This window comes from Anoplopoma fimbria, chromosome 23 (assembly GCF_027596085.1).
Source record: "Anoplopoma fimbria isolate UVic2021 breed Golden Eagle Sablefish chromosome 23, Afim_UVic_2022, whole genome shotgun sequence".
NCBI classification, from domain to species: Eukaryota; Metazoa; Chordata; class Actinopteri; order Perciformes; family Anoplopomatidae; genus Anoplopoma; species Anoplopoma fimbria.
Window position 1 is genome coordinate 9,557,720 of NC_072471.1, and position 16,226 is coordinate 9,573,945.

Genomic DNA, 16,226 nt, shown 5'->3' on the forward strand with positions numbered 1-16,226 from the left:
GTGACTTTATTATTTTTTTTAAAAAGTAACTCGTCGAAATGATTTTGTATTTAAAGGGAGTAAAAGAAAGTTTCATTAAAGCTTAGATAGGAATTTTGAGTTTTCCGTGAGTCCTTGAACGCATCTGGCAGGAAGTTCAAACTTTTGCTATCCGGACGCTGAAGAACTTTCCTTAAGCTGCACACACAGGCTGCTTTGTGTTCTCTGACTGTTCTTTACTTAATCTCTAAAGCAAATATGGTCCAATGCAAAGGGCCAAAATGGAGGCAGTGTTGTCCAGGCCTGTGCATTTGTTTCTGGCGTTTGGATGTAAGTTTAGGAAACACGAGGAGCGACTGAACAGTGTGCTCGGGTTCTGCTGGCTCCAGGTGTCCTTCATTAGGAGGAGCAGCTCAAGGTAAAACAAGAGCCGTGAGTGGAAATGTGTGTCAGAGTGTTTAGGGATTATAAATCAACTTGTAGTAAAAAAAAAAGAAAAGATAAATTAATTAATTAAATATGTGTTTTTCATGTTTATTAATTGGAGCATCATTTATTTCCAGGTAGATCAATGATAATAATGATGATGATTGGTGGTCAAAAAGGTATTCAAATGTCTTGCATTTTCTTGAAAGGGATCACATTTCAATATAGTTTTATATTTTAAATGATAAATAAACAGCACAGGCCCCACGTTTAATTGTTGTGCAATTAGTTTTGTTTAAAGTATTATAATAGAAAATGAAATATTATTATTATATTCCTTTATTGATCCCCATGGGGGAAATTCAAGTGTTGCAGCAGCTCAACTACACAGACACAGACAATAAATACACATACTATACAACTACACAGACACAGACAATAAATACACATACTATACAACTACACAGACAATAAATACACATACTATACAACTACACAGACAATAAATACACATACTATACAACTACACAGACAATAAATACACATACTATACAACTACACAGACACAGACAATAAATACACATACTATACAATACATACAAATACACATATATATATATATATATAATTGACTAAATAATCAATATGTTAATAAGAAAATAGATACATATGATGGGCTACATTAAATTGATATGGATATTCTCTTTATTTATTCATTTTGTTATTATAATTATTATTATTTGCACTAAATGATTAGGCATACCAAAATATAGCATACATAATAGTCAGCTCACCTGTACTAGTTACAATAATAATTTAGAAACATTTTGTAAGTAAGACTTTTCTGTTTTTAGTCTTAAAAATATTAATTTCCCCCCCTTTTTTTTAGTCTATTTAAATGCATTTTAATTCATTGATAAAAACCAGCATGCAGTCATAGTGAGTTATTCGGGCGGTCACGTGATCAGAGGGCTTTGCACCGACGTCAGAGAAACAGAGCTGGTGCCGACTAATGATCCTCACCGTCCTCCTGCATGTAAACTGCACGGCTTACCTCCTGAGAGACATCTTCCCCAGCAGCGTGCACTGCTGTGTTTCAGTCTCCTCTCTCGCTATTGACTTTAAAAAAAAATAAAAATGTAAAGTGAACTGGAAATGCTCAGCGAACCGCATAGCTCCTAATAATGCCTCCCAGCTCGCATTAACGAGGTATATATGGCGAACGTAAACGCAACAAACATGTCTCCCTGCTGAGAAAACCACTGGTGGGATTCTGTTGCGTTCAAGTGTTACAGGTAAGTGGGCTGAAAATAGTAACAAATGGCATGTTGTGTAGTGCATATCGATGTTTGTGTTACTGTTTAATGGTATCATTGTGGTTTTACCAAGGGGACACGTTTTGCTGGGCTAGTTTTCTCTTAAAACCTTCTATACTATAGAGTAACTTGGCATGCATTTCTTCATTTCCTTCTTGTTTTTTGCAAAGAAGTTCATAACACAACCAGTGTTGTTGTTGCTGCGTTTCCTGTCTGTCAGTATCTGATCATACATTTTAAATCAGAGATATTTGAAGATATATATATATATAAATATGTTGATTATCAAATGGTTTGGCAGTCACGTTTCACAATGACTACACTCATTCATGTTCAGACTTGATCATGACTATGGCAGTGATATTCATTTGTCTGCTCAGTGTCTGCCTTCATGATGGGAATCTGGGCTAGGTAAATGTGGTTATCATCACATTTGGTGTCCTGCACAAATAGTGTCGGCTACATCCTGTGTTTTATCGTCAAATACCTTAAGATGACCATGTCTGATAACTTAATGGACAGATTGAATTCAACCTGACTACAGAGAAGAAGAGAAACTCTCACTTCAGGCTGGATGTGTTGCTCATAGGACCACATCAGGCACGCTGGTTGGCTCCATAGATCTTTGTTTGATTGTCAGAGCTCCATTGTTGTCCCAGAGAGTCTGGTTTCTCTGCATTTTTTAAAGTCTATTCACCAGGCTGAGTGCATGATCAGCACGCCACAGCTTTAATGTATGGGGTTCCCCAAAGAGGACAAGTGCGTTGTGGGGGCTGTGTCTCTTAGCACAACAGAGGACCCATCTGTTAGGCTCTCAACAACATCACGCTACGGAGGAACCGTATCATACAATTATCTTCAATCAATATGAGATAGCGAAGAAGTACATTTCCTCATGAGTGCATTCTCTATAAGTGCACAAAGGATATATTTACAGGTGGATAGTAGTTAGTAAGGGTGTGTGCTGCACTCTGATTGCTGCGGATAATAGCAGGATAAGGAAAGGCTGTGATTAGGCTTGCTGACTTTGGTGTGTGTAGGAGCCAACATCAATATTTGTGCCTGGTAAATGTAGGTGTTTCTTCTCCTATCCTTAAACTAAAAGGTCAAATTCACTCATATTTAGCAACTCTTCCAACAAAAGTGGTTATTATCTTTTAGTCACAGTCAGTCCCGGACTCTTTTATTTTACCTGGGTCGGCTCGGCTGAAACCAGACCTGTAGCACAGTGTAGGGCTGAACTCAAAGTTTAATATTGCAACATATGTTTGATGTAGATCTTTCCCAAGAAGAAATTAGTCAGAGCAGTTTGGACTGTTGCGCTGGGCCTGTAATTAAGTATCAATATGTTTTAATGAGTACAGTTAGGGCGCAGTTTGCCATAATCACTTCATATTAATAGTTAATGTGGCTTTTTTAATGTGAATGGCCTTTATTCTTTTTGTGCCATGGATGAATCAGTTACTTACCAATCAGTTTATCACAAGACTAAAATCTTGCTCTATGTCTGATTATCGTTGTTTTATCTCGTATGCAAATTACTATGGTTTCACTCTCTTCACGCTGTTAAATGTGAAACGCTGTCCTCCTCAGCTGCTACTGGTGTACCTTTTAAGCAAGGCATGTGACATGGCATGTGTGCCAACAGTAAAAAAAAAAAAAAAACAGTGGTTTTTGTGTGTGTGTGCGTGTGCGTGCTAGGTGTGGTGGTGAGTCCATGGAGAAGCCATCATCTTCAGGCAGAGCAGCTCTGGAGGAGAGAAGAGGCCTGGTGGAGGTAAGCAGCCTACATGTCAACACTAACTTGTAATATATGGTGAATGATAACATTAAACAGTGAAAGAGAATGCATGTTTCTAAACTAACTTTAATACTAACTAATATGGGCTTCTGCTGTTCAACTGTGGTCAAACATTTCATATGGAAATTGAGGAAAAGCACAGGTTGAACAAATAACATTAAGGACGGATCAATTTCATGCATTCCAATTGTCCCAGTAAGCCATAACGGTGAGCCAGCGTGTAAAACAGCAGGTACCACTAATCCTGATGGAATGCAGTTGTTATCAGTGTTATTGATTAAACTTGTACTTTTCCTACTATGACATTTCAAAATGTCCTCACATTTTGAAATGTCAGTAACAGTTTGCTGCCAAGAAAAAAAAATATCTTTGAAAAATATATTTCATTCAACATACTAATAAGAAGTGTAGGGAGATTGAGAGACAGTCCGTAACCATAAAAAGTATTTGAACATTCGCTGGATTATTTACAAAATATTATCATATGTATATCGCGAGTCCTTTAACTACAAGTTGAAAATAGAAAAGAACGTGGGGTTGTGAAGAAGTGAGCTTACCAGGCTTTTGCAGCCTGCTTCTCGTCTCTGCTCAACACTAGCTGCCAGTAGCATAACACACCCAAATCTCTGACTGATCTGTTGGTGGGCAGTGCATTGTGGGTAATGAAGGCGTCATGTTTTGACAAGGAGGAAGAATGCATGGAATAAAAAACATATTTTCGGTTCTGCTGCATAGGTTTTGATCCTTTTTTTTTTTTTTTTTTTTTTTTTAAACTGTCCATTGTGTGTCTGACAATGTTATAGGAGCGCAATGCTAAATCAGTCCAGAACTCTTGATTGTTGATTGTTGCACCCAGAGCAACCAGAAGCTGAAAAATATTAGAAAATTCATCTTTCTTTCATTTTGGGGGCACAAGAGGGTGTCTTAATCGTGGTTGGTTATTTTGTTGATGGTGCTAATTTCCCATACTGTTTCAAATGCCTCGGAGAATCCAAATTAAATCCATCACTGTGTCTGTGTTTGTTTCTGTACTCAAGGATGTTGGGATGCTGAGAGGTGCTGAGGGTGGAGAGGTGGATGCTCCGACCCCGAGGAAGAGCAGCTCCTCTCGCTCTTCCCGCAAGAGCTTCCGCTTGGACTACCGGCTGGAGGTAAAACCTTTCTTCCCATAATCCCCCTGACCCCCAAAACCTCCTCTTCTACTTGAAACGCACACATCAAGTCGTCCGCCTTCACCTCAATCATCATCATCATTTCCAAAACCCCCTTCCCTCAACATGCCATCACTCCAGTTCTCTAACTGTTTGTGTTTTAACCTGACGTTATTTTAAATAACATTCTTTAAGCCTAAAATAAATGGCTAAAATGTCACGGTTTACTTTGATTCTAGGAGGATGTAACCAAGTCCTGCCGGGACAAACATGGCCGCTGGACCAACCCCTGGCCCACATGGCGGTTCCCTTCCTACACCACCCTGCTCAGATTCCTGTTATTGGATAAAAATAACAGCAATGTACCGACTAGTAAAGAGGTAGGTTATTATTAGAGTTAACTTTCATTAACTTCAATTTTAGCTTTGTTACTTATTATAACAAGTAATCGAAGTCCCAACAGGGTGTCGGATCAGTAAAAGATGATGTTTTTAAATTTTAAACTGTACCAATATAATACAGTATATAGTGGATGATATGGAGGTAAACTCACCAAGTCACACTTTTAAAATCTTACTCCACAATTCTGTATAAAAGCCATGTGTCAAATTAAGTCAAACCAATATATGGCTCTACTTATTATTAGTATTATCTGTACAGTGATCAGAATTATACTTCATACACAGTGTTTCCCCACCTCTCTTAGTAGGATTATTGCAATTTGTCCCCTTTCAAAACCCACACAGTATTTATAGCTCCTAGTTGAAACCTTGCTGAGCTCAGTAGGAGCTTTACAGGCTTCAAAGACTGCTCTCACACCGCAAGAGAGAAATAGTTAACCCCTTATGTGCACAGCTTTTCTCACCCTGTGAATGTGCGTACAAACAAAAAACCTGAGGTCATGGATCAAAAGTTGAATGATCGAAACGAGGCTTGCAACATTTTGTAGTAATATTGTGTATTAGCATGTTGCCTTGTAAAGTGCATGGATAAATACTTAACAGAGATAAAACTTAAGGTACACAAAAGGATTTTGTTTAAATTGAAAATAAATCCTGCAAGCAGCAACAAAAGCTAATTCCTGTGTATAGCGAGGAGCAAACAGTGCAGGACTGTAACATAGGCATAGTGTATAACAGTGAGTCTGTTATTAGGGTGAATAAGGATTACAGTTCATTTTTGAAAAGTATAATCAGATGAAGTCAAAAGGCTGAAACATCGTATTCCTCATAATCAATGTTATTGTTTTTTCTATCCCTGTCCTTCTTTTCTACATCTTTACCCTACTTCCTTTCATTCCTTCATCCTCCCACCTCTCTCTGCGCTGCTTATACTCTTCATTCTCTTTTCTCCTTCCTGTGAAGGCTCTGGACGCTGAGCTCCCAGTGATGGAACCGTACTTCGTCCAAAGCCCAGACCTCTCTGAATCAGGTCCAGGTCTGAGAGTCACCTGGATGGGTCACGCTACAGTGCTGGTTGAAATGGACGGGCTGAATATTCTGACAGACCCAATGTTCAGTCAGAGGGCCTCGCCGTTCCAGTTCATGGGGCCCAAAAGGTACAGAGGACCCCCCTGCACTGTGGAACAGGTGTAGTACTATTCTTTTTAAGTCCTCAATCATTGTATTTCACTTAGGCCTTTTTTCTTTAGCCTCTACCATCATTACTATGGTTACATTGTTTCTCCTCCTGCCAACAGCTGCCCAGGATCGATGCTGTTGTCATCAGTCATTCTCATTATGACCATCTGGATGCCGGCTCTGTGGCCAGCCTTAATGCACGCTTTGGAGGGGAGCTACGCTGGTAAGTGTTGTGGAACTACTGTCAACAATATTGTAGTGAGATCCAGTCTTAACTATATTCATCAGTTGTAGTTCACGTATTCAGCTTACACTCTCAACCAAAGAGCATAATTAGAGTATGCCACAATTTTGGAATAATTCAATTAAAGTATGCCATCAAATGAGAAAGGAAAGTTGTCGTATAGAATATAAAAACTCTTTAAAAGTCATACTTTGGTTTGTTTAAAAAATGTTTTTAGTGTGCGATAAAAATATAATTTAAAAAGTCAAAGTATATTTGCGACCATATCAAATCTAAATAAAGTATGCCATAGGAAGTAATAATAGCATAGCTTGTCATACAAAATGTAGAAAAAAGGAGTTATAGTATAGGATGCCATAAAGATATATTATAGTCAGTATAGTATATCCATAAAAAAGTAAATAAAACCATACTATCATTTCATAAGAAAGTTTTAGTATAGAGTGCCATTAAATCATAGTCAAGTCATAGTATAGTATGTCATAAAGATTTCATAAAAAAGTCAATGCCATATGTAGTATGTCAAACAAAAGTCATAGGATAGAATGTCCAAAAAAAAGGCATATATGTGAAAAAAAGTCATAGTAAAAAATGTCATAGTATAGTGTGTTGAAAAAAGTGATGGTATAGCATGTGGAAAACAGTAAAAAAAAAAAGTCATATAATGGAATGTAGAAAAAAGTCGTAGTGTTGTGTGTCTAAAAAAAGTTAGTATTGTATGTCGCAAACGGAAAAAAAGTCATAGTATGTTGAAAAATTCAGAAAGAAGTCATAGTATAACATTGAAAGTGTGTATATATACCATGTCAAAAAAGTGTTACTATAGCATTTAGGAAATACTCATAGTATAATATGTGTAAAAAAAAGTTCTACTATGTTGAGCAAGTCATTCTTCAGTGTGTCAGAAAATCTAGAATGTCATTAAAAAGAATGCACGTGTTTCACAGGTTCGTGCCCCTGGGTTTGATGGACTGGCTGGTAAAGACGGGCTGTGAGAACGTGATGGAGCTGGATTGGTGGGCGGAGAACTGTGTCCCTGGTCATGATGATGTTACCTTTGTCTGCACCCCCGCTCAACACTGGAGCAAACGCACAGCCCTGGACGACAACAAGGTAGTAATTCAATCACTATAAAAGTACTCTTGAATGAGACATATTATTAATATGCTGACAAAAGTTTATATGGTTATGAATAACCATAATCATTATTCAATGGCTGACCCATTTTTCAGTAGTAAAGCACAAAGAGGGTTTCATTTCAATTTTATTTTCAGCTGAAAGCATATTAAGTAACTCTTAATATTGTATGTGCTTTCTCTTAGTCTCTTTGGGGAAGCTGGTCTATTCTGGGTCCGGATCATCGATTCTTCTTTGCTGGTGATACGGGCTACTGCACTTCCTTCCAGGAGATTGGACGGCGCTATGGACCATTTGACCTCGCAGCAATCCCCATCGGCGCTTACCTGCCCAGGTTCTGTACCTAAACGTTTCAGTTCAAGTTTAACGCCACTTAGATGTGACAATATCAACAAAATCTGAGCCCCACATCTTTTGTAAAGGTAGACTATGGCAAAGATGTTGTATTGGATTGCAATAGCTCAACACACTAGAGTACTTTTACCATACAGCTTTAAAACACTGTCAAAAATGTAAAAAAAATACTTTGTTTTTCAGGGATATGATGCAGGGGCAGCATGTAGATCCAGAAGAGGCTGTTCGGATTCACCAAGACCTTCAGGCCAAACAGTCCGTGGCCATTCACTGGGGAACCTTTGCTCTTGCCTATGAGGTACAATATGCAGTTAATTAGTTGTGCTTTAAATGAATAGTTTGACACCACTCCTATACGTATAATGAAAACATAAAAAATGTATCATGTGTTGAACGGTGAGGAGTTTCTAAGGAAGCCCAGTGTGAACAGATACTTAGCATAGTAAAGACAAGGAAACCGCTAACATTTTGTTACAACTTGATAACTGCACAGACGGTGAGAGTGGGATCAATGTTATTTAACTGTCAAACTATTCCTTTAACACACATGCAAACATAGGTTGTAAGGTTGAGCATTGTGAGAAATTAGGTTGTTTTTTTAAATAAGTGTACACTTACGGCACCCAGTCCACATTGTATTTACCTGTTTAGGGGCTGATCAGAGATGTGCTGCTTCAAAAACACCTTGGCAACCAAATATGGTTTCTCTCTGAAAGAAAGTAGCCAACATGAGATATGAATTACCTCTCACAGTCCAACAGCTACCTAGCTACACATCTACTGGCATCAAAACGTGCCTCTTAATTTGATCGGCTGCCAGGGCCAAGTGTGACATTGACGAGCAGCACGACACGATGAGACAGCTCTGTTTCTGAACAATGTGGAGAAAATATGTTAAACATACGAGTCCTACCGGCTTGTTCTGCAATAAATTGTGTGGTTCAGGTGACCTGGACTGTGTTATACCTACAAGTATTTCTGTATCACTTAGGGTAGGCTAAATAACAGAAACATTTCTGTATACAGAACTGCAAAGTTGAATCAACACCTCTTAAAGATTTTAGGGTGCTGATACACTACATTACATTACATTACAGTCATTTAGCAGACGCTTTTATCCAAAGCGACTTACAATCAGGAGTATATTACATATCATTCACCCATTCACACACTGATGACAGGCTACCATGCAAGGTGCCACCATCAGACTCTAACTAACATTCATTCACATCCAGTCCACACCGATGGCAAGCCTTCGGGAGCAACTTGGGGTTAAGTGTCTTGCCCAAGGACACATCGACTGCCGAAGCCGGGTATCGAACCACCGACCTTCTGATTGAGAACTACCTTGCTCTCCACTACGCCACAGCCGCCCCATACACTAGAAGGAAACAGAGCTGACCCATCATCCTGTACACCATTACATTAGTATTCCGTTACTATTATTAATCACAGCAGCCCAAGAGACGCTGTGACACTGTGTTCTGGTAACACTTTGAAAGTTAGAGATGACATAAGCCAGTCAAAAACACTAACCTTTATTCTCTGTCCCTTCTTCATCCAGTACTACCTGGAGCCACCACTTCGTCTCCGAGAGGCCATGGAACAGAAAGGACTGAAGCCAGAATCCTTTTTCACATTACATCACGGGGAGTCTCGCCTTATAGCTTTACAGGAAGGAGACGTCTTTGACTGATCCACATGGGCGCTGTGTCTCAACCATAAAAGGAAAACAATGTGTGTAATTATTTCCTCGTAAGAAACATTTTTAGTAGGAAGTTAAAGTCACACATACAATTTGTATCTGTAAAACAGAATAAAGCACAACAGTGTTTTGGTGTTTCCTGAGAAGTAAAATTACCAATCTCACATAACTCATATTTAGAGACTTTTCTGCAGCTAAATATTTTTTCCATGAAGTGATAACTTGAATTTTGGTGTGCTTAAAATATCAAGAGTTTTTGTGGCTTTCAGCTCTGAGGAGACCAGAGCAGAACAACCACTGAAAAGAAAAGTTCTGCATGCTAATCACATAGGCTGGTTAAGAATAAATGAAAACTCACATGACTGGTGCAGGTTCCATGTTACTATATTGTGTGGAACTGGAGAAAGAGTGATGCAGCTTCATGTTCACACACAGCTGGACTTTGAAGTTCCTGTGGGCTGTAAATTAACAGAAAACAACTATCAGAACGTTTTTTTAAAGTGGTGCTAGCCGATGCCACAATACAAAAGGCATTGTTTTTCTGAATGTACTCTGGCCAGCGCAGACATCTATTGTATGTGAGATTTATTCCCAACCACTGTATTTTAATAAAAAAAAGTGCTGCTAAAGAGCTATACAATGCAGACTGAAGTTGAGCTGGGTTTACCTTCATGTCTTGAAAATACCGTGCTTTTTTTTTCGCTCTTTGCTTTTTAGTGTGATTTTCACTTATTAGAACTGAAGTCAACAGATATGTTTGCTTCACAGAGCAAAAGTAGAATCATTTTAGTACTCAATGTGATTATTTTGTTTTATTCTTTAAAGCCTGAATAAATGAACATTTGGGAGCACGCTGTGTTTCTTTCTTGTTGTCAACAGTAATTTATACCAAAATTAACAATCAAAAGAGAATACCTTTCTGTCTGTTTTTGACAGAAAAGTACTTTAAGAATAAATATACAGGCATTCTGACCCGTTTGGACAAATGTCCCATTTGAAACCTGATGCCACTGCCATTAGAGAATAAAATAACACATACTGTTATATAAGTTTAAGAATAGTGGGGCATAAAAAGTCATAAAAGTGATTGCACACCATGCAAAAAAATATAATTAAGAAGAAAAAGTATGGCATATAAAAAGTGATAGGATAGCTCTTTAAAAAAGTCAAAAAGCAATAGTGTAACATGTCAAAAAAAAAATAGATTAGCATATATTAAAAAAGTCATAGTTTAGCATGTTGTATAAAGTCATAGAAATATGTCATAATATAGGATGTCGAAACAAATCAGTACTATAGAATGTCCTTAAAATATCTTGAAGTCATATTACAGTATGTCATGAAAATGTCATAGAAGAGCACATCGGAAAAAGTCAAAGTATAAGCATGTCGAAAAAAGTTAAAGCATATCAAAAAAAAGTATAGCATACTATGTCCTAAAAAAGTCATAGTATAGTATGTCGAAAAAAAAGCAGTTCTTTAGTATGTCCTTAAAAACGTCTAAAATGTCATAGAGAAGCACGTAGAAAAGTCATAGTAAAGTATGTCGAAAAATGTCGTAAAACAAATCATAGTGTATCATGTCAAAAAAAGTCATAGTATAGTATGTTGAAAGTCATAAAAGATCATTGCATATAATGTATAAAAAAAGTAATAGTATATACACTGCAGAAAAAAGTCAGAAAAAAACATTGTATCATAAAAAAAAGTCATAGTATAGTATGTCGAAAAAAGTCATTAAAAAACTAAAGTATAACATGTCGAAAAAAATACATTTAAAATTCATACTATAGCATGTTGAAAAAAAGTCATAGTATAGCATGTCAAAATAAAAGCATGTTCAAAAAAGTCATACTATAGCATGTCAAAAAAGTAATAGTTAATACCCTGCAGAAAAAGTCAGGAAAAACATATATCAAAAAAGTAATAGTTAAAAAAAAGTCATAGTATAGTATGTCAAAACAGGCATAGTATAGTATGTCGAAAAAAAAGCAGTTCTTTAGTATGTCCTTAAAAACGTCTAAAATGTCATAGAGAAGCACGTAGAAAAAAGTCATAGTATAGCGATCGAAAAATGTCATAGTATAGTATGTTGAAAAAAAGCCATTCTATAGTAAGTTATGAAAAAAGTCGAAAAGTCACAGTATAGGATGTCAAAAGTCATAAATGATCATTGCATATCATGTATAAAAAAGTAATAGTATATACACTGCAGAAAAAAAGTCAGAAAAAAACATTGTATCATAAAAAAAAGTCATAGTATAGTATGTCGAAAAAAGTCATTAAAAACTAAAGTATAACATGTCGAAAAAAATACATTTAAAATTCATACTATAGCATGTTGGAAAAAAGTCATAGTATAGCATGTCAAAATAAGTCATAGCATGTTCAAAAAAGTCATACTATAGCATGTCAAAAAAACTCATTAAAAAGTAATAGTATAACGTGGAAAAAAGACAAGTCAAAGTATAGCAGTAGGAAAAAAAAAAAGTCATAGCATGTTGAAAAAGGTCATACTATAGCATGTCAAAAAAGTAATAGTTAATACCCTGCAGAAAAAGTCAGGAAAAACATATATCAAAAAAAGTCATAGTATAGTATGTCAAAAAAAGAGCAAAACTTTTGCACTCCAGTAGGACGACAGGTGCGTAGGAGAATACCTTGGGTAGACAATATAGAACAAAAACTCCCGCACACTGTCTTCTTCACTTGCGTATAAATGTATTTTAGTCACGACGTTTTGGTACGTAGACCTTCGTCAGGTTATTTAGTATATAGAATAGTATGTCGGAAAAAAGTCAGAATACAGTATGTAAAAAAAAAGGAAATCTAGAATATGGAAAATAAACCATGAAACAGTATGAAGATAATCATAGATGGAAAAAAAAGTATAGTATGTAGAAAAAGTCATAAAAAAAGTCATAGTATAACATGTCGAAAAAATACATTAAAAAGTCATAGCGTAGCATGTCAAAACAGGCATAGTATAGTATGTCGAAAAAAAAGCAGTTCTTTAGTATGTCCTTAAAAACGTCTAAAATGTCATAGAGAAGCACGTAGAAAAAAGTCATAGTATAGCGATCAAAAAATGTCATAGTAAAGTATGTCGAAAAATGTCATAAAAAAATCATAGTGTATCATGTCGTATAGTATGTTGTCAAAAAAAAGCCATTCTATAGTAAGTTATGAAAAAAGTCTAAAAGTCACAGTATAGGATGTCAAAAGTCATAAAAGATCATTGCATATAATGTATAAAAAAAGTAATAGTATATACACTGCAGAAAAAAGTCAGAAAAAAACATTGTATCATAAAAAAAAGTCATAGTATAGTATGTCGAAAAAAGTCATTAAAAAACTAAAGTATAACATGTCGAAAAAAATACATTTAAAATTCATACTATAGCATGTTGAAAAAAAGTCATAGTATAGCATGTCAAAATAAGTCATAGCATGTTCAAAAAAGTCATACTATAGCATGTCAAAAAAGTAATAGTTAATACCCTGCAGAAAAAGTCAGGAAAAACATATATCAAAAAAAAGTCATAGTATAGTATGTCAAAACAGGCATAGTATAGTATGTCGAAAAAAAAGCAGTTCTTTAGTATGTCCTTAAAAACGTCTAAAATGTCATAGAGAAGCACGTAGAAAAAAGTCATAGTATAGCGATCGAAAAATGTCATAGTATAGTATGTTGAAAAAAAGCCATTCTATAGTAAGTTATGAAAAAAGTCGAAAAGTCACAGTATAGGATGTCAAAAGTCATAAATGATCATTGCATATCATGTATAAAAAAGTAATAGTATATACACTGCAGAAAAAAAGTCAGAAAAAAACATTGTATCATAAAAAAAAGTCATAGTATAGTATGTCGAAAAAAGTCATTAAAAACTAAAGTATAACATGTCGAAAAAAATACATTTAAAATTCATACTATAGCATGTTGGAAAAAAGTCATAGTATAGCATGTCAAAATAAGTCATAGCATGTTCAAAAAAGTCATACTATAGCATGTCAAAAAAACTCATTAAAAAGTAATAGTATAACGTGGAAAAAAGACAAGTCAAAGTATAGCCAGTAGGAAAAAAAAGTCATAGCATGTTGAAAAAGGTCATACTATAGCATGTCAAAAAAGTAATAGTTAATACCCTGCAGAAAAAGTCAGGAAAAACATATATCAAAAAAAGTCATAGTATAGTATGTCAAAAAAAGAGCAAAACTTTTGCACTCCAGTAGGACGACAGGTGCGTAGGAGAATACCTTGGGTAGACAATATAGAACAAAAACTCCCGCACACTGTCTTCTTCACTTGCGTATAAATGTATTTTAGTCACGACGTTTTGGTACGTAGACCTTCGTCAGGTTATTTAGTATATAGAATAGTATGTCGAAAAAAAAAGTCAGAATACAGTATGTAAAAAAAAAGGAAATCTAGAATATGGAAAATAAACCATGAAACAGTATGAAGATAATCATAGATGGAAAAAAAAGTATAGTATGTAGAAAAAGTCATAAAAAAAGTCATAGTATAACATGTCGAAAAAATACATTAAAAAGTCATAGCGTAGCATGTCAAAACAGGCATAGTATAGTATGTCGAAAAAAAAGCAGTTCTTTAGTATGTCCTTATAAACGTCTAAAATGTCATAGAGAAGCACATAGAAAAAAGTCATAGTATAGCGATCGAAAAATGTCATAGTAAAGTATGTCGAAAAATGTCATAAAAAAAATCATAGTGTATCATGTCGTATAGTATGTTGAAAAAAAGCCATTCTATAGTAAGTTATGAAAAAAGTCTAAAAGTCACAGTATAGGATGTCAAAAGTCATAAAAGATCATTGCATATAATGTATAAAAAAGTAATAGTATATACACTGCAGAAAAAAGTCAGAAAAAAACATTGTATCATAAAAAAAGTCATAGTATAGTATGTCGAAAAAAGTCAAAAAAAGTTATAGTGTACTATATCCAAAAAAAGTCATAAAAATTCATACTATAGCATGTCGGAAAAAGCCACAGTAAAGTATGTCGAAAAAATTTATAAAAAAAAGTCATAGTACAGCATGTTCAAAAATGTCAAAAACAAGTCATAGTATAGCATTTCAAAAAAAGCCTACGTTTATTATGTCAATAAGAGTTACAAAAAGTTGATTACTTTATCTCCAAAAAAGTCACAAATGGTCAGAGTATAGCATGTCAAAAAAGTAAAAGTACAGTATGCAATTCAAATTAATTATATAGTATGGGGAAAAAAGTCATTATATATTAAGTCATACAACTAATTTAATCAATTAAATTACACAAAAGTCATAGTAACCAATGCCAAAATAAAGTCCTAAAAAGTTAAAGTATATTAAATAGCTTTTCAGTGCCATGGCCAGTTTATTATATACATCAACTTTGATTCATCTCTGCAGTTTGTGGTTCTGCTAAATCGAATTGTGTTATATTGACAGTTGTTTCTATTATTTTGCTCACGCCATATATATCAATGAAGGTATGCTAAATAACATACCTTTTAAAGTACTGCAAAATTGAATCAATACCTCTCTGAAACACTTAAAAATGAACACCATAAACTTAATGAAGGTACGATTTAGTGAAGTACAGTTATATTTGTATAATACTGCATTAATCTTAGCTAGCTATACCTAATAAACTGGCCACTGAGTGTATGTTAGGGTGCTGATACACTAGAAGGAACCGTAAGAAAAGTTTTAAAAATATTTTTCCAAAAGAAACAGAGCTGATGCATCATAGTACCGTGCCACATTAGTATTTCATTACTGTAATGTCTTGGTCACTATTATAAATTATAAATCACAGCAGCCTAAGGGTTGATTTGTGTGTTACAGAGGTAAGGTGTTGCTCTGACACATTATCTGCAAAAGGTGCTTTATTAAGCTGCATGACTATTTATGCAGCTAACACAATTTAATGCAACCTCTGCGCTGACAATAATCAGTCAAAAACAAATTGTATATATACACAGTACTCACTTTTTCTCTGGTCCAGCTTCCTCCCTTCATCCAGCACTGCCTGGTCCGTCTCAGAGAGGCCGTGGAACAGAAAGGACTGAAGCCACAATCCTTCTTCTCTTTGCATCAGAGAGTCTCGCCTTGTAGCTTCACAGGAAGGAGCCATCTTTGACTGATCCTCTCCAGGGTTTTGTGGGCTGTGTGTCTGTAAAAAAAAAAAAACAGAACATTTTGTTTATCATAGTTTGATGGACTCTAATAATTAAAGTTTGTGTCATGTATTTGCATTTATATCAGTTTTAGGAAGGGCCAATTTTTGTCCTCAAAAAGGTAACAAGGTGGAGTTTCCTTTAAATTGCATAAAAAATGCTTCATAATAAATGTTGTTGCCAATCATTGACATATCCCAGACTGTGGGGGAAAAGAAGTGTCTCTATGTAAACACATTTTATTTAAAGGGTTATAGTTCTGAGAATGAATGACTAAGTGGTAGCTATGGTCAGGACAGAAGTTTGTTACAATATTTAACTCAGTGAAAATGTAAATGAATAAAAACAT

At 35.3% G+C, this 16,226-nt stretch overlaps 1 protein-coding gene across 2 annotated transcripts; it reads left to right on the forward strand.

Annotated features, from left to right (window-relative positions):
* The first annotated feature begins 143 nt into the window (after positions 1-143).
* napepld (N-acyl phosphatidylethanolamine phospholipase D) lies at positions 144-10,537 on the forward strand. Of its 2 annotated transcripts, none has more exons than XM_054624519.1 (10): positions 144-397; positions 3,423-3,498; positions 4,560-4,673; positions 4,913-5,053; positions 6,038-6,262; positions 6,373-6,476; positions 7,445-7,610; positions 7,820-7,968; positions 8,172-8,286; positions 9,553-10,537. In XM_054624519.1, exons 1-10 carry the CDS (start codon positions 246-248, stop codon positions 9,682-9,684), a joined length of 1,374 nt encoding a protein of 457 aa, XP_054480494.1. In that variant the 5' UTR covers positions 144-245; the 3' UTR covers positions 9,685-10,537. The 2 variants fall into 2 exon arrangements, with proteins under 2 accessions (XP_054480494.1, XP_054480495.1); XM_054624520.1 differs by lacking the exon at positions 144-397 and adding an exon at positions 1,400-1,700.
* Positions 10,538-16,226: the final 5,689 nt, after the last annotated feature.

Bases quoted from the DNA above. Each gene is read 5' to 3' on its own strand.
- napepld (XM_054624519.1), top strand. From the start codon at position 246: ATGCAAAGGGCCAAAATGGAGGCAGTGTTGTCCAGGCCTGTGCATTTG. The intron at 3,499-4,559 runs GTAAGCAGCCTA...TCTGTACTCAAG, and splicing joins AGAGAAGAGGCCTGGTGGAG to GATGTTGGGATGCTGAGAGG. The intron at 4,674-4,912 runs GTAAAACCTTTC...CTTTGATTCTAG, and splicing joins GCTTGGACTACCGGCTGGAG to GAGGATGTAACCAAGTCCTG.